We start from the raw sequence: 27,799 nt of genomic DNA on the forward strand, positions 1-27,799 counted from the left end.
CATGCTTGCTGGAACACTTAACTGGAAAAGCAAACTCTTCTTCTAATAATGTTTTAATTTGGTTTCCTCTGGAGGGCTGGTTGGTGTCATGCTCTCTGTTGGGATAACCTTCAAGCATTTGAGACTCTGCTGTGATTATCTGAGCCCTGGTCTGATCTTTATCTGTGTGCCAAACTACATTGCCTGAATGTATCAACTTTAAGAAAAGCTATTTCTCCCCCAGGGGCTATATCTCAGGAACATCTTGTTCAAATGATCCCAAACTTAGATCACAGACAAACCCTGCATCCCCTGAGACACACGGAATTTCAAGGCAATCCAAATAACCATATGGATTTTAGAGCCTTTACAAGAGTCAAGCTTTAAACAGAAAGCCCGTCTTGACCCTAACTATAGCAGAGCTGCTACAACATTCAAGGGTTACAACAGGTTTTGGGGTTGACTATTTTATGCTGCCGATTCTAGGCACAGAGAGAAATGTGTTCAACACTATCAATGTTCAGGATCTAAGGAAAAGGTGGAAATCCATTGTAATAAATATTGTAAAGGACCTTGGTACACTGCGAGCTAATCTTCTGGACAAGAGTCAGGATAAGATAACTCCAAAACAAGACTGTGGTATGAAAATGAATGTTAGATACATTCATATGCTAAAAACACATACACTGACTTCATCACCTAGAACTGTGGACACAGGATTTTGTAAAATCTCTTATATTTGGGTTCTACATTTATTTGCAGAGATATTAAAGTGCAACTCTCTTTCACACTCATATTAAAAAAAGATTCCATGGGAAGAAAGAGTTGCAGGCCAATATAAAATATAAAAGTGATACCAATCTTTTAAGGAAAATGTGTTGGATCTAGGTGAACAACCAAAGCTATGACAAGAAAGGCAAGAGCAAGACACAGAAACAGTTGTCAAGTTAACAGACCATAGTTTTGTTAATAAAAATAAACAGTACCTTTTATTGTTTAGAACTCCAAAACCACTAAAACCAAGCACTATCACGCGCCCAGGGACAGAGGAAATCTACAGCTTATTACTGTTTCCTCATGGAGAAAATAGCCAAACTATTACCAATAACCAATAGTTTGGTATCCTGTCTCAGAAGCTAGCCAGTATTATGCAATAACACGCCAATGACTGCAGTTTATTCCTAGTACCAAGCAGTGAGTTGGTCTGTATTATGAGATATGAGCGCCTCAGAATTAAAATAACGTATTTTAATTAAATGCAGCTGATGTGGAAGTAAGACTTCTTGATCTATAATTTTCAGGATTGCCCTGAGTGCCATTTTAAAGATACATACAACATAGCCTATCCTATAATCACTTGGTAAAGAAGCAGATTTTAATCAGATCGAGTATTGCATGCATTCTGTACTGCGGGCATCTATCCCATAATGTAACATTCAAACAATAACAAGAATTGCTCATAATTATCACTACCCCAAATCCTCAGCCCACATCTCCTCAACAGACTGAGAAGAGAAAAGGGGCTTTAAGTGAATCCAGAAAGTTAACAAGTGCAGGTGAACACGGTAGGGACAAATTCCAAAGTTAAGGTCCCCTCTCAAAAGACACCCTGCCAGAAGCCTCCTCATTTATACTACAGGAGATCCATAAGGTATCCCTCCTGAAAGGGAAGACTTTGGCCCTTATTGTCCAATAACATTATCCTCGGTTTCCAATCCTCATACTTCAGACCCCTTTGTCAAGCCCCTGAACAGATTTTGGAAAATTAATCCTTCCCAATTACCCACAATGCAAGCGACTGCTACCTCCTAACCACTCCAATCACATGATAGATGAGGCTCTTTTACATTTAGATGCTGAAGCACCTTTCATCCCAATTTTTTTTCAAAAGGAACATATATTGTACAAGCGTACAGCGATCCTTTCCTCCACCAGTGAAATTGAGCTGCCTCTGTGGGAGTAAGCCAGCAGTTCTTTTTAAACAGCATGCAGCAATAGTTCAGCACAAGGAGTGAAGAAGAATGGCATATCCAATTGAAACTACCAGGGGAATTCAGGTAGACAGGGTAATTATTCAAGTTCAAATTGGTTCGGGATGCTCAGTTAACACCCTTACTCTGGCAAAAAGGGTCATGTCACAAAGTCCAGCCTGGAGACTCCAAAATTGTAGGCACAGACTGTATGTATCACTAATGCCAACAGAATTAACATTTACAGATTGTGCATCATTGCTCTTGTAACAGACTAACACAATTAGTCTTAGCTGACTGAATTTTGTTTTATGCACACTCAGGTTGCTATTCCTACCGAAAAAAGAACAGTTCACTGAAGGTAGTCGTAAAATATGAATCTTCTGCTTATAGAACTATGTCTATGAGACCACAAGTATTTGTCAAATATAATTTACTTTCATCTATTCAGTTCTCCAGAATATGTTACCACTATATTCTGGTTTGGCACTTTCCAAATGTAATACTGCACCCAGCTTAAGTCATTCAGGGAAACAGAATACATAATGGTGACAGGTGCCCATATACACAGCATCAATAGAATGATTGTTATTGAGAGGCCAAAATGCTCATTAACAAAAACAGGAAAAAAGTCATATATTACATCACCTGAGGCATAAACTGAAGTGCCAGCAAATGAACACTGCAGAACCATTTGTTCAGGTTGGCCGTCATTTTAATATATCCACATTTGTCAAAAAATGATTAAGAATGTTCTCTCCCAAAGTGACATTCTGAAGGAACTTGCATCACACTCCACCTAAAGAGTTCTCTTCCGTGCCATTTGCGTACTGTTAAAATGTCAATATATCAGCACACATTTTGTAAGCTTTGTTTAGGTGTCAGATAATATAAACCCCAGTCATTTGACAGAATCAGGCTATATCACTATTAAACTTTGGCATTTATCAAACTTATATCTTATGTCAGGCAACAACATTTTCTACTAGCCACTGTAAGTATTCCTTTGCTAGCACAAGAGGATGCATATGGTGAAACAGTCAGGTTTAGAGGACAACACCTATTTTTCCCCCACTCTATTGTAAGGATTCAGTGCTAAGTAGAACACAGGATAGAAGGAGATAGGTTCTAAATTTTAAGGGAAATCCATAATTAGTTATCAAAATAGTTGAAACATTAAATTGCTGTGGACTGGCACATTGCGTGCATATTCATTTTTATGTGCAGTGACCTACACAAATGAAGGCATTGAAGACCACTGGAAAGCTCTCAATTTTTAACAGAGAGGGTGAGCAGTTGTATACGTATACACACATGCCTTGGAAATCTCACAAAGTGAAAATACAGCTTTATAACTGCAGAACAGAGTCCTATGTCCAAGATAAAATGGTTATTCATAAGTTTTTAATGGGAGGACTCAGTGGCTCTGAGGATTACTAATGGGATAAAACTTGCCTTTAAACTACAGGTCACCAATTCATATGCAGTCCAACTCAGTAGCGAACAGAAGCGTGCCATATGACAGCTTATTCTTTGCTTGTGAGAAATGAGTAGATAGTCTTAGCCCACATTCTAATGGAGAAGCACCAACTTCTCTCTCTCTCTCTCTCACACACACACACACACACACACATACCATAACTGATACTAATTGGCATGTCAGTGAGGGAACAAGGATTCAATCATCATAAAAATTGTATTATCATCTGAGTTCTGGAGGAGATTCAGCCAGGAGTGGGGTGAAAGCACATTAGAAAGTCAGTTTAGAAAAAGCTTGTACTGCTCCTAGCCATGCTATATTTGTCTGGGCCTTATCCAGAGGTCCCTAATTCAGGCAAAATACCCATTCAGTTCAGTGAGACTCTTCCAAGTGTAAGGGCTCCTTACTCATGTTGCTCAAGCATAAATAGAAGATGGGAGTATGTCCACTGCTATCACTCCAGCATTCCATGAAAAATACAAATCTAGTAAGCACAAATTATACTAGGTGACCTGACTTTCAAAAATGTCTCAGCCGCAACAGTTCCCATGGACTTAATGGGAGTAGCTGGGTAATCAGCAAGCAAGCCATTTTAAAGTACCTAAATATGGATTCAGGAGCCTAATTCTAGGTACCCATTCTTTTAAATGTTAGCTGTAGTGTTTATCCTAACTGTCATTTCTATCAGATTATGGGCCTCATCCTACAAATATTGTCAGACATTGTGCTCAATTGGGCCTTCAAATAAAAGGCTTTGAAGTTACCATGACTGAGGGAGTGACTGGAGAAAAGTTAGTAATTTAAGGAAAGTTGACATCTATTCAAATCAACTGGCATGTACACCTCTACCCCAACATAACGCAACCCGATATAACACGAATTAGGACATAACGCGGTAAAGCAGCACTCCAGGGGGGCGGGGCTGCGTGCTCCAGTGGATCAAACCAAGTTCGATATAACGTGGTTTCACCTATAACATGGTAAGATTTTTTGGCTCCTGAGGACAGCGTTATATTGGGTAGAGGTGTATTTCCTTGACTAGAACACTCAAATACTTAGGCCAAAGAAAATAACTCTCCCTTGCCCCACCCAGAAATAATGGAAAAAGCCAGCAACAGCGATTTCTCCTCACTCTGTAGGTAGAATTTGTAAAGCTCATGTTGAGCCAGCTGATGTACTTCAAGCTTCTAGAAACCTTAAAATCCTGAACTACTAGTAAGATTGGAAGAGGTTAATGCAGTTAAGCAGTTCTGAATAATGCACTTGCACAGATTTATATGCACTGCTAGCTACCAGTTAGGTGGTTCCCTCACCCTCATTCATTTAAAAAACAGGTGCCCATTAAAAACATTAAGATCATCTTTACTCCTCAAAGATACGTATTTGCACCATGAGAGTTACATAATTGTACTGCATATTATTTTGGAAGCATGCAGTGCAGCAATAGTTAGGGGGATGAGTTTTAACAGACAGACAGTCCTAAAATTACACCCTCAAAGTTCCACCATAGTTGAAATTGTACACGGCTTTGATAAGTGAAACAGCAAAAGTCCCTATTTTGCATAGCCTTATGCTGGTGAGAGTTTGGTGGCACAGTGGAAAATTACATCTACGCATCAAGCAAAACTGACTGTCATTCCCTATGACCAGTCCTCTTGATTCCTCTTTACGAATAATCACTTTTTTCAAAAGGACTAAACAGTTAGCATAACTTTTTGAGTAGAAAAAAAGTGACTACAACAAACACTAGAGAGTAGAGGAAACCTGAGTATTTTACATATCTCCTTTTGTATTGTAGAAGGCTTCTGAATGCCTGTATGAAATATAATGTTCCCAACAACAGAAAGGGCAAGTGTGTGTGAGGCCACAGGGTCTGTGACAAGACTTTTGCTTCTGTTTTTTTGGGGGGGAAAGAAAAAGAAACCAGTTCTATGAACCACCTTCTTTGCCTTATTAAAATGGATGGGCGCTCTGGGGCTGGAGCACTCACATGAAAAAAATAGTGGCAGCCCCACCAATCAGCTTCTCTCCCTCCCTCCCAGCATCTCCCACCCGCTGCGATAAGCTATTGAATGGCAGGCAGGAGGCACTGGAGGAGGGGGTGGGGCGCACTTGGGGTAGGGGGCAGAACGAGGCAGGAAGAGGCAGGGTGGAAGTGGGGCCTTGGGGGAAGAGGTGCAGTGGAGGCAGGGCCTGGGGTAGAGCGGAGGTTGAGCACTTCCGGGGAAATGACAAAGTCAGTGCCTGTGCACAAGACAATTAAAAACATGAATATAATGCAACTAGATAGATATTTACATGTCCTATTGAGTAATTATATCATCTAATTTTTATAAACTTTTTACTCAGGAAGGTCTGGATAAAGAGAGGTACTAAGCAGTTGTATCTTCCATTGAAGGCAATGAGAGCTGAGACTGCTCAGCAGTCCTCTGGATAAAAACCCATATTGAGGAGGTGAAGGGGATGTAAGTACCTACCTGGACTGATTCCACTCTCCCTAGCCATCCTGGGGCCAGAGGAGTTTTGTGCCCCTGCCAATTATTGGGAGGCATGCCTCCCTTCAAAGTGTTCTGTTCAATGCCATATCATCTAGTCCAGTCCCCTGCACTCATGGCAGCACTAAGTATTATCTAGACTATCCCTGACAGGTGTTTGTCTAACCTATGAAAAATCTATGACAGAGATTCCACAATCTCCCTGGGTAATTTGTTCCAGTGCTTAATAACCCTGACAGTTACAAAGTTTTTCCTAATGTCCAACCTAAACCGTACTTGTTGCAATTTAAGCCCATTGGTTTTTGCCCTATCCTCAGAGGTTAAGGAGAACATTTTTTCTCCCTCTTCCTTGTAAAAACCTTATATGTACTTGAAAACTATTATTTTCCCTCTCAGTCTTCTCTTTTCCAGACTAAATAAACCCAGTTTTTTCCCCAATTCTCCCTCTTAGGTCATATTTTCTACACTTTCAATCATTTTTGTTGCTCTTCTCTGGACTTTCTCCAATTTTTCCACATATTTCCAGAAATGTGGTGCCCAGAACTGGATACAATTCTCCAGATGAGGCCTAATCAGTGCGGAGTAGAGTGGAAGAATTAATTCTCGTGTCTTGCTTACAATATTCCTGCTAATACATCCCAGAATGATTGCTTTTTTTGCAAAAGTGTTACACTGATGACACATATTTAGCTTGTGTTCCACAATGACCCCTAGATCCCTTCCTGCAGTACTCCTTCCTAGGCAGTCATTTCCCATTTTGTATGTGTGCAACTGATTGTTCCTTCCTAAGTGGAGTACTTTGCATTTGTTCTTATTGAATTTCATCCTGTTTTCTTCAGACAATTTCTCCAGGTTATCCAGATCATTCTGAATTTTAATCCTATCCTCCAAAGCACTTGCAACCCCTCCCACCTGGTATCATCCACAAACTATATTCTCTATGCCATTATCTAAATCATTGGTGAAGATATTGAACAGAACCAGTACCCAGCATTGATCCAGGTGGGACCCCAGTTGATATGCCCTTCCAGCTTGACTACTCTCTGGGAATGGTTTTCCACCCACTTGTGAACCCACCTTATAGTAGCTCCATCTAGATTGTATTTCCCTAGTTTGTTTATGAGAAGCTCATGCAAGATAATATTGAAAGCCTTAATAAAGTGAAGATATATCCATATCTACCATTTCCCGCCATCCACAAGGTTTGTTACATGATAACATGTCCTCTTTTATGACATCCCACCACTTGTTCTTGGGTCTGCCTCTGTTTTTTCATTCAATCTTGAAATTTGTTGAACTCTTGTAACCTACATAGTTGTCAGGACTATGATTTACATGACCAGATCATCTCAATCTGCACTCCCTCTATTCTTCGTTTGTGGGTGTTACTTTGAACATGCCTCTAAAATACACATTCCTCATATGGTCTTTCTTTCACCACTCATCCATCTCAACGTTTGCATTTCTTTGGAACAGATCATTTGCTCATGTTATATGAAATCAGTACAAATAAAAAATAGTGCAGTACATGACAAAAAGTATGGCATACCAATTTTACTTTAGAGGTTTTTTTTTTAAATCATCATTTATTCAGTGTTTTGGTTTTTTGCTCTTCCTTAGGGTCTAAGAGGAATTTACCAAACAGGAATAACAAACTTTTATTAAGACACAAAAGGGCTGTAAAAAAGTATTAGGCAAATTTTAAAGAAAATGATTTCTTCACACACTTTGAGATATATTTACTGTACGGAAAGTATTGAGTATTCATCTCTATCATTATTCTATAGACTATTATTATATCCTGACCATGTAATGAAAGTGGAATGGATGCATGTGAAATTAATTCCCATATTAGGCACTTTCCTTTCCACCAAGTCCTAAGTCACTTTTTATCATTTTTGATTAAGTAGAGTATTAACATCTACCTGTGTTCCATGACAGTAAATTCACTGTCTCACATATTGTTTTCATTGAATTCTATAAATTCTTACTGAAGAGAATTTGGCCTATATCCCGCATTCTTCTCTGATTACAGTCAAATTTACTATATGTAGACTAGTAACAGGTAACTGGGGGCCTATATTGTACCATTTAACAAAATAAAGATATTTCTTTCTTTCATGAAAACAGTTCATTGTGTGTTTGCCTTCCCTGTTTCCAGTAATGAGCTTTAAATTTGCGTGAATGAGTAGGAACAATTTATGGCTTCCACTATCCTATTCACAGGAGCAAGACACAATGTCATTTACCAACCGGTAATCTAAATACCTTTTAAAATTTATTTTACAATGAGAGAGCCCTTTATTTTACAATTAGACCCACAGAATTTTGGCATACAGTCAAAAATATGTCCTAATGGTATTGAGAAGTGTATTCATGGATATAGTTTTATGACATGTGGCCAACCTCAGGAAATAAAACCTTGATAGATGCCAGTTATGGAAATATCTCTAGCTAGGAAATCCTGTCATTTAAGACACAGATGTATCCATGTATACTGGATAAACCAAACCTAAAGCAACTGGGGGATATTGGCCATAAAGCAATGCAATGTGACTTTTATATTCAGACATATTCAGAGAGAGAAAAAAAAAGATGAGAAACTATGTAATACGTGTTTGATATATAAAAACTGATCCCAAAATTGGAACTCCAGGCCCAAACCACCTCTGAACTTTGGAAATTTCAGAATTAGATCCAAACTTTCTGGCTTGGACCCATCTCTAATAATAATGGCATGGTCTCAAGCTTGGTTCAATTTGGCTAGATCATAGGTGGACCCCACAAAGGGTTTAATACAATAGAAAATTATGTCATATACATATTGCACTCTGAAGATAAGCCGCTGTTCTCAAATTTAAGACTTGTCAAACGCTTGAATGGTGATAAGGGCACTTTATTACACAGCAGTCAAAGAGCCAACCAGTTAATCATTTTTGGATGTCAGTCAATGATGGATTGAATTTAATTGAATATGGACCTACCAGGAATCCTATATCCATAATACTCTGCTATGATGGGAATTAAACTGGAAAATTCAACTTTTATTAAAAAATTCCTCCTATGAACTATTTTACCCGCCTAGATATTTAGCCTCCAAAAATGAAATATATAACCGGTTCAGTCATCTAACTGAGTTGGCCCATTTAGAAAGTGTGTCTTTTCATGCAAGTGAAAAATTTCTAGAGTTTGAAAGCATTTAATAAACAATCCAAGAAATGTTATTCCTACTATAGTTATATTATGCTGTTTTCAGCTAATCACTATGTAAAATGCCATAAACTACTCCAGAAAATAACAATCAACTTTAATATATATGAATATAACTTGAATATATTTCAGCATTTCAACTTCAAAACTTTTTTTAAAGAACAGTAACTCAGTGACTAATCTTCACTGTTCCTGTTTGGTACCAATATGCAAATGTTACCGTTATTTTACACAGAGGAAAAAGGAGATGGGCAAATCACAGTACCTCTACAGCCAGAATGGACATCGTTGTCAGAGCTGCCAAACAGAACTTTAGAGATCCTGGCTCCTACTCTTCTTTTCAGACCATTGGGACATGCTTGGCTGATCAAATCATGAATAGTAAAGGATCAAACTCAGTTGATCCGTTATACATTTTCTTTCCTTTTGTCCCATCCTCTCCTTTTCTCTCTCCCTCATATTTTCATGCTCATATCTGTTTAATTTTATTTTGTTCTGTCATTCAGGGTATGCACTAATTATTGATTAATATTGCTTATATATAATGTGGTAAGGAAGGGAACTTTGGCAACAACAGATTCTTAGAGCATCTCTACATTTACTGTGGATCGATGCTGCAGCAATCGATCCACTGGGGGTCGATTTAGTGGGGATAGTGAAGACCTGCTAAATCAACTGCAGATCACTCTCCCATCGACTCTGGTACTCTACCGGAACGAGAAGCTTAAGGTAAGTCAACAGGAGAGTTTCTCTCAACTACTCAGCATGGTGTGGACACCGCAATAAATCGATCTAAGCTTTGTCGACTCCAGCTATGTTATTCATGTAGCTGGAGTCGTATAACTTAGGTCGACTTAACACCGCAGTGTAGACCTGCCCTTAGTCAGATCCTTTGTTGCTGTCTGATACCCAATAGGCTTTTTATATCCAATTTGAGGAATAGTGCGCATTGACAATTTGAACTCCAATTTTCTGACTGGTCAGTTGTGCAACTCTGGCAGCAAACACTCTAGGAAAGATTTTGGCCACCTACTGGGGATATGTTTAAAATGTGAGGGATCAGATTTAACTTTAATTCTTACTCTAAGACAGGACAGAGGCTTATAAATCATTTTGTTTCTTGGAGTTTAATTTAAAAGAGTCCTTAACTATCATAGTCACCTAGTACGATTGTTACTGAATTTACTATGGCTGAGAAGTGAAATATAGAAACTTTATGAAGCAAATTATTTTCCCCTAATATTTAAGGGTCAATTTTGAAGCTGGTAAAAATAAGAGATTAATAGCACTATGTGGAGCTATGTAAAAGGCAAACCAATACTTCATGTTTCTCCAAAGAGATTCACTGAAACATATAACTCCTAAACTACATCTTGCCTAATTTTATATTAGTGGGCTGTTACTTAAGCAAACTAACCACTATTTGTATTATTACAAATTGTGGGCGTTTTGATGTGAGCAGAAATCTACTTGGGGTATATAAAATTGAAACCTTCAATCTGGTTCCATCTATGACCCCTAAGTAAGGTTTCTAGAAAGAGACTAGTGCATCCAACATCATTGCCTATCCAGTATAAGCAGATGCCAATTGACAGCCTTCAGTAGGCAAAAGCTTTAGGCTGAATGCCTACTGAACTCAGACTAACGCAAAAATGGCCTTGCTTATGTATGATGCTTCCTTAGCATGTGTGCTGACACTTTCTCACTTGGAAAACTTTGTTCACACAATGCAAAGCAAATTACAGTACATGCTCAAGGCTGCACCTGGGCCTGTCATTTTTTGACAAAGAGACTTCATTACATTTTATAAATGGAGTTCTGCAATTTGAAAGCCTTTCATAAGAATTATGTTTTTCCTTGTGAAGAAGAAATAAATTACCTTAAGTAAGGCAAGAACTTAGGTGCTTTGGCTGTTACCCCATGTTTTCCCAGTTGACTGATGAGGTCAGATCGGATGTTGCTTTCACCAGTATGTTTCTCAAACAATTTATCTAACTTAGCATGCAAGCTCTTAAGAGAGCTTAAAAAATGCATAACATTCAGGTATTGCTGACCCAAATGGCTAAATTCTGTTTTTGAGAAATGAATAAATAAAATAAAATTAGGAACTTAAACACCAGCCAACAGGCTGCTTTCTAGTTATCCTACTAGCTGAGCTACTAATCATACTTTTCAACCGCTAAATTTAGCTGTTCTTATATAAATTCTGAAAAAATGTAACCTAGTGAGCATAATTTTTAGCTATGAGCATACAGCATTATCTGATGTACAAGTCACCAAATATTTGTGACTGTTGATACTAGATAAGAAGATCCAAATTCATTACACCACTCCTTTGGAGCACAATATTCAAGCATTTCAAGTTTTGTCAGTGTTTCTGCATGTACAGGAACACTATCTGTTTCTTATTGGCATTTCCCATATCCCAGAAAAGGTATAAAGACATTATAAATATTTACACAATACAACAGCACAGGGACCTTATCATTTTAGTGTAGGATTTCTCAAGAGCTCAGTGTTGGACTACCTCTTCTCCCAATTAAGCCAATGAGAGCTTTACCATCTACCTCAAAGGGAGCAGAACTGAGCGCTTTGTGGTACACAGGTTTTGTGCTGAGTGAATTTCAACTTAGAACATAACTACTGAGTGAATATAATGGCATCCAAAAAACATATGGGGTTGTATCTATATATTCAGTGAATGACCACATGTTAAAGATTTAACAACCAGCTATAAAAACAAATGAGGGGTCTGAGTCTCATTTACACTTAAGCTTCTTTATGCTACCCTATCAATTTAAAGGGGCCTCAAAGTGGAAGTAAATTGTATTTAAACCCTCTAAAATACAAATTGCTCCCACTTTAAGGCATCTTTGCACTCTAAGGCCTGGTCTACACTGGGGGGGACTGATCAAAGTTACGCAACTTCAGCTACATGAATAACATAGCTGAAGTCGACGTACTTAGATCAACTTACCATGGTGCCTTCACCCTGGTGAGTAGACTGCTGCCGCTCCCCCGTCGACTCTGCCTGCACTTCTCGGCGAGCTGGAGTACAAGAGTCGACGGGAGAGCGTTTGGGGGTTGATTTATCGCATCTAGACTAGACAAATCAACCCCCCCTGGACTGATCGCTGCCTATCGATCCGGCGGGTAGTGTAGACATACTCTTAGAGAGAATGAAGTTGCTGTAGTACAAATGATAATTAGACTTCAGATGTATTGTCATATATGAACAAATAAATAGACTTACATGAAATGTATTGAAAAGATCAATAAGTAAAATGTTTTTGAGGTCTACACAGTGTAACTTTAAATGTCCAGCTTTTATTACAACACAGACAGCGCCTTCCGAGTTCCACGGACATATCCTTGTAGATACTCTGACAGTAAGCTTTACTAAGAGTCATTTTGCCCAGGAATGCCACATTTAACACTTCTATGAATATAAGACAATTGTCTGTTTCATGAACAGTTGTTTTTTTAAAAGGTTTAAGCCATATCACTTTATTGAATGCACGGACACACACATGCACTATTTGGGTAGGCGTAGAAAAGAATTATTATTTCAGGGGTGTCTAAGGCCCAATCAGAGATTGGGACCCATTGTACTAAGCATTATAAACACTCACAAGACCCACACACAAAAATGATTACTCCTATATCAAAGAGTTCTTAAACAAAAAGCACAATTTAAACTTTTTCTAAAGAAACTGTAATATCAAAATAAGTAAACAAAATACTAGTGTGTAACCCATTAAAATGTACAAAGGTTTGCAACAATATTTATTTCTGGGGATGTGTGTAAATAATTAGATTTTATGTTGTGCTTCAAACTGAAGCTGGTATTTTCTGCTCTTTTGCAGAAACAGGTGGAAGTCTATAAATGGAATGGGTTAGCACCTTCCAAATAACCTCATACTAAGCATATACAAAACCAAGCAAATTAGCACAAGAAAAATTATAGAGCTTAGATTAGCCTTTCTGCCTTCCATTGTTCATGTTATTGCTTGTAAAATGCAGGTTTAAAGTCTCTCTATGCAAATAGCCTTTCAAAACAGGAGTAATATTAGCCACATGCAGATCTGAAGCTGCAAAAATCAACTTCAAATTAAATGAATTAATATCATTCATTCACCACACAGTTACCATCATTTTAAGTTTTACAGTACAGGATGAATTCTTATTTACCGTTTTTTACAGTTGTAAAAACAGGGTATATCAGCAGGGCAAAACACTCAAAAAGGAACAAATTCTGTTTAAAAATCTCTTTTCAGCAAGATCTGATGTCAGCTTTTAATTTCTACTGCACTTGAGATTTGAGTTTGATTCATAACACTGTATCCTACATCGTTGAAGGCAACTATGATAATTAGAAACTTGTTTCAGTGGACCGAGAAAAGGAACAAGACACGGAGGTCATTGTCCCAAGCGGTCAAGAAGAGAAAGGAGGATTATATTAACTTTTCACAGCTAAACAGGTATATTGGATAGAGCGGTAAAGTGGCTTTATTTTAAGGAGTCTTATAGGACTAATTATTGAAGAAATAAGAAGTATCAGGAAATCATAAAAGAAATCATAGGTTAAGAACATGCTCTCTGCATTCATATTTCATTAGTGTGTTTGATATGTTAGAGCCAAGTCCAGACAATATAAATGCATTTAGTAACTCAGTACTCTAGCACACTACTTGATTTATACTCCTACGTTTATACAACTATAAATTGCTCCTACTGCAAATTGGGAAATCACAGCCTACAGCAATTAGCAGCAATTTGGCAAGTCTTAACAGACTGGGCATAGGTTACGTCCTCCCCACAATCATAACAGTTGTTCACAAGAGGAAGATGAATCTAGAAGGTACAAGAAACTGGTTCAATAGCCAGGTTTGGCACTGGGGGAATAAATGAACCAAGTCTCAGTGCTATTAGTAGGTGTTAATACTGGCAACAGACTTGAGGAGGCAGAAAAGCTGGGGTTAAAATTGGGCTATTTAAGTCAGGAAATAAAACATTATTGAATTTGTGAACTTTACAGTTTTGATTTTACAACTAGGTTTATGTTGTACAATTGCCTTTGGCTGAGATCTAGAAGCTTGGCTGAGCATTTTTTTATTTTTTTTTTTAGCTCCCTGGCCAAGGAAAGTTTTCTAGCTCAGTTATCATTCTCATTCTTCATCTCCTCCCACTCACTGCCCCATCTCTTCCTTGGAAAATAAGCTAACAGCCAAGTCGAACTGTTAATAGAAGTTTGTTTCAACATTCATTTTACTATAGCTCAAAAAAAAAGTTGCAAAAAGTTTGACTTTAAACAAACTATGACTGGTGTGACATAAAAGGAGAGAGACCCCAAAATGTCTCTCCTTAACATTTGAGAGAATCACCCAATAACTTCCTGCCTTTTTTCAGTCATCTGTGCAGTGTCCATTTCTATTCAATAGACTTAAATAGCAAAGTTCAAATTAAGAATGAATCACAATGTGACTCTAACCCTGGCTTGGAGGGATGAGATGAGAGATTATTTCAGCTTCTATCTCCATTCAATCCCAGTGGAATCTGTAGAGACTTCGATCAAGCATGCCAGTTAGTGCCAGTCGTGAAAGAAGCCTTAGTGATGAAGATACCTCTGCTTGAAACTCCTTTCACAGATGCCATGGAACAACCATTGTGCTGTAAAATTGACCAAGGCTGAACCATCAACCTGGAGGTCAAAGGTTTCATATCCCACTGCCAATTTCCTCCTCCATTCAGCTCTCCTGAAAAAACTGATGACTGAAGAAAATCCAATAAAATATATTCTGCTCCTTTCCCATTTATTGGTCATAAATCATTCCCAATATTGAAATGTCAGTGACCAAACCTGAATAATTAAAAACAACAACAAACCACAACCACATATATGCATTTCATATCCACTACCACATCATCATCTAAATAGTGTTGTGTTCTGAAGCACTATGTTAATTACATTCTGGAAGGGTAAAAAACAAAAACAAAAATATGCTCCTTTTGTGTCTTCTGTCTTATTTTTCTGTTAATACACATTGATGTCATATGTACAGCAATGAATATATACAGAGAAGACATGGCAGTAATAAAAGAAAAGATAATTTTAGGGCACTCAATCATTTTTTATGAAAACAGACAAACATGGAAGAGTGCGTGTGTGGGAAAAGGAGGGGTATTGCATTTCACTGGCCTATGGTTTAACATCATGATGTGGTGTCCAATACTCAGAGTTGTATAGAGATTATTTTCAATTCTGATAGTGATATATATTCTTTCCTGAACCTGAAGGCACCGTCTGCTTCATATGTATCTTGTGTTTAAATTCCTTCAAGAAATATAAACAGTTAAACTCTAACACAAATTTGTGTGGACATTTTCACCCTTTTCCATTCTCCCTCCAAAGTAGGTGCATGTTATCAATTCAGAAACCCAAAACTATATAATAAAATTATTTCAGGACTAACGGACAAATCTAAAATTTCCTGTAGCCAGTTCTCATAATTTGGAAATAACTAAGATGTTAAAAAAAAAGATGTAGGATTTTTTTTTTCAGGGAAATGACAAGACATCCCATAACAGATCATATATTCCATCTAATCAGCAATTAAGAATATATGTAAAATTAAATCAGAAAGAGGTGTGTGGGGTGGAAAAAATAGAGATCTGGATTCTAACTGAGAAAACCCTTCCTTCCCCTTCCATATGTTCTAGTAAAATAGAACTGCTGTGTCTCATAAAAATATTTCTTCAAGAAAAAAAAGAGAATGAGGAAGAAAAAAACCCCCAAACCCTCATCATGCAAGCTTTCAGATATACTCCTCAGGTGCAAATAATGAAGTGGGCCAGAAGAGGAAGGTGAACTGGGAAATCCTATGATGTATTCCACTTGGAGTTTAATATTAAATAGATATATCCCAAAAGTGCATGTGTATGTCAGTATGTGAGAAATTTTAACTGGAATTGGGAATTAGAGTGGAAAATTATAGTTACACAGGTTGAAACTGACAGACAGTGTGATAATGATCAGACCTCAACTATTATTCCATTGCAAACTGAAAGCTCAAATCTGTACTGGCTTTATTAAACCTTTTAATTGACAGCTTTTAGTAACATTTGAAAATAGATGTTGAATTCACTTTAATTATTGTTGTCACTTCCTTCTCTCATCTCAGTCCTTCTGTTCTAAACTTTTCTCACTGCAATTCATGTATGTTAAGCAAAAGTAAAGAAAGGGTGGAGGATATGGTGGAGTTAAAGTATTTCTTCTATATTTCTTTCCTGTTACACTGTATACAAAAGTCCTTTGTCGGAAGATTGTGTAGAAGAGGGGCCATAGTGAAGCTGAGACAAAGGAAGATGAGGGTGTTCAGAGGGAAGCCAAAGGATTGAGGAGCAGAACAAGGCAGAGCAACATACAGTATTGTCTTCACTGCAAACAGTGCCACCATCCTCATCAATGGATGGGGGAAATTGATGGGGCCTGCTGTGAAAGAGGGACAGTCCCAGTGGCAAGGGATGGAGACACTCGCCAAGGGACACTAGGTAGCTCCTCCCCCTGGGAGTCTCTGGCACCCACTGGCCAGCTGGGGGAGAGGGGAGCTGATTTGCCAGCACTCCCCAGTTCCCAGGATTTAGCCCAGAGCAGGAGCCAGGTGAAGTCTCCTTCAGCTCCATTCCAGCAAGGAAGACACACATTTGTCCGACGGAAATGCTGATATAAGGCTACAGGGTGTGAGGCAATGGATTGGGCAGGAATTGTGATACCATGCAGTGTGGTTGGGTGGGAAGAACGATCAAGCTAGTTGCTGATGCTTCCTGTATCCAGTTTTCATTGTGGTTAAGGGAATAAAATGAACGGTCCCCAGAGGTAAGAGACCTGGGATTTTGGTGATGGACTTTGGGCTCAAGTGATAGGGTGAAACCTTGTGGTCCTTGCAGGCAGAAGTCAGACCTTGTGGTCCTCATGGGCCCAGGTCCCCACAGAGGTTCACCCTCTGTTCCCCTCATGGGGGAAGGGTTCTAGGACTCAGAGAGAACTGAATTCTGGGGTAAGTGGAGGAAGTCCTACCCCATGTTATGGGTTATATGATAATGAGTTGTATAACCACCTCACTGGAACCAATTCAATGCCTAATACAGGAGAGTGTGGGTGATGGGTGGGTAGCAGTCCTCCCTTCTGTTAAAATTAAATAAAAGTTGCAGCCTGCCACTAAATTCCATGCATATGTCTGTTCTCATTTTGCTGCTGTGTCCACATCAATAGGTGCGTTGTTAATTCATGTTAGCTAAACCATGATAGCTGACTCGGGTTAAAATAGCTGTGAAGACACGGCAACTTGGCTTTTAACTTGAGTGAGCAGCTTCAGTTAAAGCCTAGAGGGGAGTCTGGGGTTGAAAGCGAGATGCTAACCCAAGCTAAAAGCCAAATTGCCATGTCTTCACTGCTATTTTAATCAGAGTTAAGAACACACTGTTTGGCGGTAGGTGGGTGGTTGTTGGTGAGGGGGTGGTGGTGGTGGTGGTGTGTGTGGGTGTGTTTCAGTGAAGACAAACCCACATGACAACTAGGGAAACAAAGAAAATATGCCAATGGAAGTGAAAGGCTGAAAGATAAGGAAGAGTATGGGAGAGAAGAAGAAGATTGTGAGTAGAAAATAGAGAGGAGGTGATCAGCACAGCAGAAAGAAATGGGAAGAAAATGGCAGCTGCAAAAATGGGAGGAAGTATTAGTGACTAAGAAAAAAGAGAATCCATTTTATAACTTCAAAATGTGCAGGGGGCAGTTAGCTGCACACTACTGGTGCAATGGGCTATACAAATAGGGACTGTAATTCCCTTCTCTTCTGTGACTATCTTTGGGCACCTTATGCTGGAGCCATGAGCTCAACTGTTTACAGATCTGAAAGTGAATTTGAGGAGGCAACATGAACATGTTGAAAAAGTCTAGCAAAATCACGGTATGGCCAGCCCTGCACTAAGAATGTGAGAAGGACAATGTAAGGTCTTTCCTTTGAAAGATGAGGCCAAGAAAATCATCATGGAAAAGCTACCATTAAAAGATGGAAGTGTGCAGGCTGAGTATAAGACAAGTAATTGGGTGTTCTGGGTTCCAGTCCCAGCTCTGCTACTGACGTGCTGTATGACTCGGCAAGACACTTCACCACTGAGGAATACCTCAGTTTCCCTTGTAAAATAAAGATAATGTTTTAATGTATCACATTATTGCACGGCCCAACTGCTGTCTGTAAATGCTTTAGGATCCTTAGATGAAAGGCGGTATGCAAACAAAGATATTTTAATATTAAAATAAGGACAGTCACAATCTGAATCAACTATAATAAAGTAACTTAGGGCTTTGACCTCACAGAACAGCACTATGATACAATTTGAAACAGACTACATTAGTTCACACCAGCGAACTTTTAGTGCACCCCAACAGGGTCAATACAGACCAACTAATGTGCAACATCTTAGTGCATTATAAAGATCACACTCCCATACAATGCATTATCCCACTCTGTAGACAAACCCTTAATCTTAATGCATGTATCTTTCAGATGGATACAATATTCTTTATTTCCTGTTATAAACTTGTATATGGTTACTCTGAGCTATACTACAGCTGCTGTGTTCCTCCTCAAAGGTGGCTGCATTTCATTAATGGGCAAGGGGTTACAAAGATATATAGGTGATGTTTTACAGCATATTTAGTTCCTGAATTGGAAGATGCTACTGAAATACAAAGTATTTATTAATAGCATCATAATCAATTTCCAGACCAAGAATGCCACAAGGCCAGGTTATCCCTCTACCTCACTTCTGTGAAAGCTATTTGGTAACACTTCTTTTGGGAGCTCTAGTATTTACTCTCAGAAATGGCAGATTAACTCACCGTTAGAGCCAGAAGTTTCCCATATGTTAGATGTGCTGGGATGTGGTCAGTCTTGGATCGCAACGACTCCATATACCAGTGTTCTGCTTCAGGCAGCTTGCTCAGTCTCATGTAGGCTTCTCCTATGAAGTAAAATGATAACCAGTCTGAGGACATAGGATTTTAATAGATTTATCATTTGAATTGCAAAAATTAAAAAAAAAGTTCTACATTGTGATTGTTCACCTATCAATGAACGAAGACCTCTAAGACAATGCATTGCTTTCAATGCCGGCAAGTTAGAGAACAAACTAACTTTATGGACACCTTGGTGATGAAGGCACGGAGGAATAGTCTTATTAAGGATGAAAGAACACAAGTGAGATGAAAGTCTGGTTGGAAAGGAACTGAAAGTGGGAGTATCAACCAAAATTCCCAAAGTAACCAAATTAACATCACATCTGCTATGCAAAAGCTATTTCTTTTTAATCAATTCACATTACACAGCATGGAGTATCAGTGAAAATACAGCATGAATTTGTGTTTAACCATAAGACATCAAGATCACAGATGAGGGTAAAAAAACCTGAGGTAGGTTAAGAAAAGTCCCCAAACAAGGCTAGAATAATGAGGGAGGACATAGAAAAAAACAAAATACACCACAGTTGGCGAAGTCTGGTGCCCTGCAATCACTGTATAACATCACTAGTGCTTTAATCTGATTTGAACTTTGTAAGGATTATGGAAGCCAATATGTGAAAAAGGATCAAAATCTGACAAACTTCTCAAAGTAAAATCCTGTGCTCTGAAAGACTCAGACAGCAAATGTACAAGGATAGTGGGAGAATGATGGCAATGACAGAAATGCACTTTGGGGCAGCAATCTTGAAATTTTTGAAAATGCATTTAATGTAGTGTAGAAGAAACAATTTGAAGGGAAAAATCAAACAAAATCTTGCAAAGCTAATCAGAAATAAGCAGGATCAAACAATTAATTAAAAATGAAGTATGGCAGTTTTCAGAATACTACTACTCTGCATTTACATCATTACATCCATTTACTCTGCTATAGACACATTTAGTGAAGTCCTGGCCCCACCGAAGTCCATGGCAAAAAGACTAATGGCTTCAATAGGGTCAGGATTGCACCTATTAACTAACAGACATTATTTTCCCCATACGTATAAACTGTGATTTATCTAAGGCCACATGCTAATTCAGCAGAATAAATGGGGTTAGACCTCAGGAGTTCCAACCCCATGCTCAGTCCAGTAACCTATTCTCAAATGAATGGCATCAAATTATAATCTACTACATGCAAAACAGTATGATTACAGTTGCAAAGTTAAGCAGTCATAAGTTAAAAAATGACACAATTAAAGCTGCCTCATCAACCTGAATTTGCATCTCCTTGTGCATATGCATTATGCTACAGTCTTTAATGACATAATCACATCCTATCTTTTATACTCCAAACTGTCCTTGTCCGAGTCTTGTCTTTTCCCCATCCAAGTTCCATTCTCCTCACCTAGTCAGTCCCAGTCTCCATTCCTCAGTTTTCTTATCCCTGTCCCAGTCCCCTTGCTGAGCATAGCCTCGTCTCACTCCTCTGGACTCCCCTGTCCTTAAGGCCCTCTCCCTCAACTCCCAGTCTCTTTGCCCAGCTTTTCACAATTCCCTGACCTTCCTCCCATTCCTTGTCTCTTTCCCCACCCAGTCCCAGTTCTCCCACTCTCTCTAACACTCCAATTGGTCTCTCCTCAGCATCCCGAACTCCAGTTGTCCACTGGACTCCTTGTCCCCGTTCCCTATCCTCACTGGCTCCCAAACCCCATCTCTGTCCTTGGGCTTCTCTTCTAGTTACAGTGTTTCCCCCACCTCAGCTCCTTGTCCTCATCTCTTAGCCCAGGCAACACCACTGCTTCCCGCTGCACCACAGTTCCTCTTCTGATACATCTTTCCTCCTCCCTCACCACTTTACTGCCACGTCACTAGCTCTAAGTCACAGTTTAATTGCTCAGCCAGCCCCAGGCTCCCCCCACCCCACCCCATCCCCCTCCTGGCTTCTCATTTTATCTCAGTTTCCTCCCAAACTACTGGTTCCCAGTCCCCACTGGTCATTTTCACTGGGACTCAGCGCAGAGTCCCAATCTCCTTGCTCCCTCCCCACCTCAACTCCTAGTCCTAGTTTCCCTCTCCCTCTCCCCAGACTTCTTATCCAAATCTACTCTGCTTCTCATCTGCAAGTCTGGTTCCCTCTGCATTCAAATTGGTCAGCTTCCTCTACAGTGCCTGGGCCCAGTAGGGCGTCATTGACAGCAGAGGAGAGACCTGCTCCCTGTAGTCAGTTTAGGTGCTCTGACTTAGAGACCCATCATGGCCTGCAGCAGCTCTAAGCTACAATTTCAAGAAAAGTCCTGCTTGGTCCCAGGCTGTAGTATGCCCAATGTGGATTGAACCTTCAGGGAATTTAGTCGCTAAAATCTAAGAAGTCTCTATTGAGCATGTGTAAACTGTAATATTTCAAAGAATTATAACTTAGTCCTATTTGGGCAGATTTGCACTGGGATGGAAAAAGGCCCATCCCTGACACAAAGACCACCCCACCCTCATAGTTTTCACGTCACTGCTTCAAAGCATGAGGTGCTACAGCTATTCAAAGAAAAGGCCACCAAAAATCAACATGAGCACAACAACATATTTTCTCTTGTCCCATTCTCAGAAATGGCTGAACTCTTTTAGCTGAGAATTCCCCACTCCTCCCCTAAAAAAGATCTGAGGCAGACATCTGGCATGAAAAATTTCTGAATGGTGACAGTTAGGCAAAATTATAAGCAATTGAAAATAGGGTCTTATAATTGGAAGTCAAGTATCAGAGGGGTAGTCGTGTTAGTCTGGATCTGTAAAAAGCAACAAAGAGTCTTGTGGCACCTTATAGACTAACAGATGTATTGGAGCATAAGCTTTCGTGGGTGAATACCCACTTCATCAGATGCATGACAATGCTAATGATAATTGGAAGTGACAGACAACATTAATGTGTGGTGTTGCCAGACCCATCGATAATAGTCTAATAGATCCAACAATGCACAGTGCACTGTTCAAACTTATGAAGAGACACAATTTTATCAAATATTTCTCAGGATGGATGATAATATAAGGACCTGGAGAGCTAAACAGATGTGCTTGAAAGGCTGCTAGGCAGATTAAATTGAGGAAGGTTTTAGAAATCAAATATTTCACAGCAAAACCTATTAAATGACCTTCTCCTGGAGGGTATTGTTGACTGTGCATCCAAAAATTCAACTCTGAATTTACTGACCTAAATGTCAAACTGTCCACACAGAAAGCTCCCCTGAAGACTTTAAAATTGCTCTCCTTTGCTGGCCATATTCAAGCATTTCTATTGAAAGCTTGTTTTCTGCCTGTAAAGCCCAGGTTCTAACTGTCTGTAATATAGCAGCTTTTGATTGTGTGACTACAGCTGAAGGTCTATCAGGGTTTCCTCTATAACTGTTTTTTTTTTTGGGGGGAAGGATTTAGAGCCCTGCTATTAAAAAATCACTTCAGGTTAAGGATTTGATGGGGGTATGTCCCAGATGGGGGGCGGGAAATATTGCAAAATTTCAGTTTAATCAATCTGGCCATATTCTTGGTTAAAGTGAAGTAAAACAAATAAAAGCTTCTATGGTTTGAGATTTTTTCAACCATTCTATTGGATTAGACATATAGGGATTGGATTTTGTCATTTAGGATGAGATTTTATATATATCTGCACAGGGACAAAAAGTTTAAAATAGGATTAGTGATATTTGACAGTTACTACTGTATATATGCACAAACGTTTGTAATGTGAATGATCTAATTTTCAGTAAATCCTTAATAGAGCACCCAGTGACATGAGATATGAAAGTACCTGCAGAATACAAACTGGCTGCTCCATTTACCTTCACACTATCAGCATTTAACACATTCATTTGTAAAGTGCTCATACCGAAAATAGAAATGGTGCCATATAACAAATTCAGTTTGACAATATATCCGGTCAAACCTATGCAGTTTAATGAATTTATATCCCACTTTAGCATACTATATCACAAAGGCACAGAAGGAAATCTGTTATATGTCACAATGTTTCAAAGATACCTCAGAAACCATAAGGAGAACAAGTCAATGTACAGGAATCTAGGCCCCAATTCAGCAAAAGCACTTAACCCTGTGCTTAAGTGCTTCTGCTGAATAGAAGCCATAGTGAGATACCAAGAGGAAAGCTTTTGATGGCTCCCCACAGCTACATGATCATCCAATATTTTGCAGGGTTAAATGAGTTCTCAGCAGTAACATTAATCTACAGATTCCTATCTTTAGTATTCTGTGAACTTTAAACCTGAAACTGGTGGAAGCCATATCCAACGGGACTTCTAAAACAAGACACGCCTCACCAATGTAAAGCTCAACTGGTGTGGGGGACAGGATATAGGGGGACCCTACAATATTGGAATTATTCAACAAATTTCAAATTCGGGGAGGAATTATTCACCTAATATTATCTTTAAATTACCCAGCTTTAAAGGCAATCCTGCACTGGGAAGGGGATGGGATAGATGATCTCATTATTACACTGTAGCTGTAATTTACTTAGTATATTTATATATTATGCTATATTTAAAGTGTTTTGTACATTGTTTCACCAAGAACCCTTTTTATTTAATACTTTAGTACAAAGGAAAGCATAATGGATATAATGTATCCTTTAACTACACCTATGCCAACAAAAGCCTTGAAACTCAAAATTAGTTTATTCTGTATACTATACAAAACAGAGAAGAATCAATTGCAACACTTCTATTACCATCGCAAAAACCGGTCTAAGGTGTTTTCTTTTTATAAACATCAGAACCCTCGGGTATCTTACAATACAGGCACACATTTCAAAACTTCTTAGAAACAGGAAAACAACTCTTAAATCATCACAGTGGAAAAGGTGTGAAACAATTCAAGACAAAAACAATGATCAGTTAAAAAAACAAAGATAATAAGAAAAGAGTGATTAGTGATGAAAAGAAAAACAAAAGATTAGGTGGCTACAATGAGTTATCTTCTCTAGGAGTCAAATTTACCACTTTACACTTGCAAAGGAGTGGATTGTGATATGGTTTAGCACCCAAGAGGGGAAGAAAGGAGTTATGAATTTCCAACATGTCTCATATAGTGCAAAAGAACAAAACAGGGGACTATTTAGGGCAAACAGGAAGGCAAGCAGTGTTATGCAGTTCTAGATTAGGATCACTACCTATCTTTACTTCCGGTTTGTTCATAAACAAGAGGGATTCGCATATTGGATTATTTCTACTTCGGGCAGATATTAGAAAAAATCCAACATACCACAAATAATGTTGTTATATTTTCAGCACTAAGAAATCCTGAAATCTGAAGACCCCAAGCAAAGGCCATTTCCCTGAGGGGAACATGTTAAATGTATTGATGAGCAGACTACTATGGAGCTGTGAATGTACCAGCATTATGCCTCTATAGATACCGTGTGCTTAGATTTTTTTTTTATTATTATTAGCATCGTATTTCTGGAGTACTGTGTCACTGAAGATACAAAAAGACAAATACAGATATATATTACCTATAGTCAGGACAGATGCATTGCAACCTGCTTCTTAGTATTATCAGGTAGTATTTTAAAAGTGTTTGTAATATGCAAAACACAAACAAACAAAAAAACAATAAAAAAATGGCAAAACCTTGGTGTACAAAATCTTAGAGTACAGAGTTACAAAACATAAACTTGGTCTTTGCACTGACAAAAATGGAATTCAAAATAGAATAAAAGGAGATATATTTTATAAAATTATATTGCATCAATTGTACTGTACTGTTACATCGTCACAGAACATAGTGCAATGGCTTTTTCTGAGCTATTAGGGTATGCGTGCAAATAATAAAGCTAAAAGCACTGTTATAGCTATGCTTAATAGTTATGTTTAATCTATAATGCAGCATGCACACTATTGTTAATAAGCATATTCTGCACACAGAGCTTCTCCAGAGCCATTGGTGCATGTGATCTTAATGTATATGAAGTATACTGTACACAGAACAAGCATATTTTTTTCTTTCATAGAAGAATCTCTTTGAAGACTTCTCAGAGCACACAGCATTTTATAAGCTTTTTTGCTGGAGGGGAGTCAATTACCCATTTATATGGATTTGACTGTGTTCTTATAGGCCACTTGCAGCCAATCAAAATGGAAACTCAGATTTTTGGTTTAATTAGAATGAAAATCAACTTTTAAAAAAATCCTACAACTGGATGGAGAGGGATGAAAATAAAAAGCAAATGAATTTCAACAAGGAACAGGACAGTCCATAAAGAAGTATAGTCTGAAAACTCCAGTGAAAAAAGAAATCATTGACAAACAACTCAGCTGAGATAGTTATTTGATTTTTAGTTTCAGACAGATTTGTCACCCACAGTCACTAAAGAGAGAACAAATGCAATGACTCAGCATTTGTAAATGAAAAGATAATTTGTCTCTTATACCTTTCATTTTATGTAGGTGTAATGTAAAAAAAAATAGCCATTGCTGAAGAGGTAAACATTGACATTGTGTCAACAGTGTATTTCTTTTCAAAGTGCTGTTGATAAAAGGACTTACCATTTGGACCATGCATAATTAGTATACCAGTAGCACAGTTTAGATATCAGATTATATTTCTGTCTGAAAATGTAATGGTTACACTCATTTTTAATCCAGATTTCTAATATGTTAAAATATTGAACTCATAGGCTCTTGGCCTTTCCAGAATACTGTATGTATAAAAAAATGTAAAGTGTTTTACAGGAGAATAGAGATTGATTGTCCAAAGGAGAAGAAAAAGGTGAACAAAAGCCTTTGGAACTTGGAAAAAAATGGTCTCAAATGTAGTACCCACAACCACGTTAGCAATTCACTTCTGTAATCTTTGTACTCAGTCTGAATAATTAGAATCCTAAAACAAAACAGCCAGAAGTTTCAATCAGCACAAAGATTCATATTCAGCTTAGCATGAGCCGATATAAATGACAGTAACCTACTTGGGGGTGAGGTAGAAGAATAGGGGAGATGGGGAGCACAACCTTTTCTTCCCACTGTAGCGAACTCCATTATTAGCACCTCTCTAATGTACAATCAAGTATTTGCATGAGGAGAAAAAAGGCCTCATGTTCAGCTTATATACATTTAAAGAAAATAAATGGTTTGTAATGGACATTATTAAACAATTCCCAGTAAAACTTCATTAGAAGCACGCCCAATGTTTTGACCATTGAATCTGACATAAGTGCAGGGCATCATGTTTTTCACAGGTTATGGTGTGGGACACACATTGCACAGCTCAATCATGTTTGGCTCTTAAAAAATAAGTCTAGCACAGCATGAACTGTAAGACTATATCAACAAAAGAGCCCTAAACAATATTTAAAAGCAATTCAATAAGAAAAGCATTTACTGGGAGTAAGGGGCAAAAGGGGAAGGAGTCTTAACAATATTAACAGGCTTGTACAAATGGCCACATCCACCCAAAAGAATAATCAAATAAAGTGATAGTTATGTTATAACCATCAACACAGAAACTCCTCTCTCTGTGCTAAATCTTCATATTCGTGATGTGAACCTCTATTTCTATTACAGATGTAAAATCTGGCTCCCCCACCAGTACTATACATGGCTTCCACTGGTGTAAGACAGCTTGGTTTCTGTCCATGTGTAACGCAGCAGAGCAACAAGGAGAAATCATTTAACTTCCTAGAGACTGAAAGAAGAAAACTTGCCATGGATAGTAACCTTTCACCATGCACATGTGCTCAGCATCTGCACATGAGCAACATGTGTAGAGGCAAATTGGGAAGGCTGAGAAAGAGACTGAGTGATAACTTCATTTATGAACAGCCTTCCAAGGGGAGCAGTGGGGTAAAAAACCTAACTCATTACAAGACTGAGCTTGATAAGTTTATGGAGGGGATGGTATGATGAGACTGCCTACAATGGCATGTAGCTGATCTGCAACTGCTAGTAACAAATATCCCCCAACTGCCGATGATGGGATACTAGATGGGGAGGGCTTTGAGTTACGACAGAGAATTCTTTCCCGGGTGTCTGGCTGGTGGGTCTTGCCAAAATGCTCAAGGTCCAACTGATTGCCATAGTTGGGGTCAGGAAGGAAGTTTCCCCTGGATCAGACTGGCAGAGATCCTGCAGGGTTTTGCCTTACTCTGCAGCATAGGCTGAGTCACTTGCAGGTTTAAACTAGTGTTAAATGGTGGATTCTCTGTAACTTGAAGTCTTTAAATAATGATTTGAGGACATCAGTAACTCAGCCAAAGGTTATGGATCTATTACAGGAGTGGGTGGGTGAGGTTCTGTGGCCTGTGATGAGCAGGAGGTCAGACTAGATCAGGGGTCGGCAATCTTTCAGAAGTGGTGTGCCGAGTCTTCATTTATTCACTCTAATTTAAGGTTTTGTGTGCCAGTAATACATTTTAACGTTTTTAGGAGGTCTCTTTCTGTAAGTCTATAATATATAACTAAATTATTGCTGTATGTAAAGTAAATAAGGGTTTTAAAATGTTTAAGAAGCTTCATTTAAAATTAAATTAAAATGCAGAGCCCCCAGGACCGGTGGCCAGTGTGAGTGCCACTAAAAATCAGCTTGCATGCCGCCTTCGGCACCCGTGCCATAGGTTGCCTATCCCTGGACTAGATGATCATGATAGTCCTTTCCAGCCAGTCTATAA

At 38.6% G+C, this 27,799-nt stretch overlaps 1 protein-coding gene across 6 annotated transcripts in view; it reads right to left on the reverse strand.

Annotated features, from left to right (window-relative positions):
* The window catches only part of TMTC2 (transmembrane O-mannosyltransferase targeting cadherins 2), a 379,315-nt gene that overhangs the window by 75,861 nt on the left and 275,655 nt on the right, over nt 1-27,799 (reverse strand). For all 6 annotated transcript variants that reach the window (XM_039519666.1, XM_039519664.1, XM_039519661.1 and 3 more), the window contains one exon: nt 19,036-19,157. In XM_039519666.1, coding sequence (XP_039375600.1) covers nt 19,036-19,157 — 122 coding nt within the window. The remainder of the gene's footprint in view (nt 1-19,035; nt 19,158-27,799) is intronic.

This window comes from Mauremys reevesii, linkage group 1, assembly GCF_016161935.1.
Source record: "Mauremys reevesii isolate NIE-2019 linkage group 1, ASM1616193v1, whole genome shotgun sequence".
NCBI classification, from domain to species: Eukaryota; Metazoa; Chordata; order Testudines; family Geoemydidae; genus Mauremys; species Mauremys reevesii.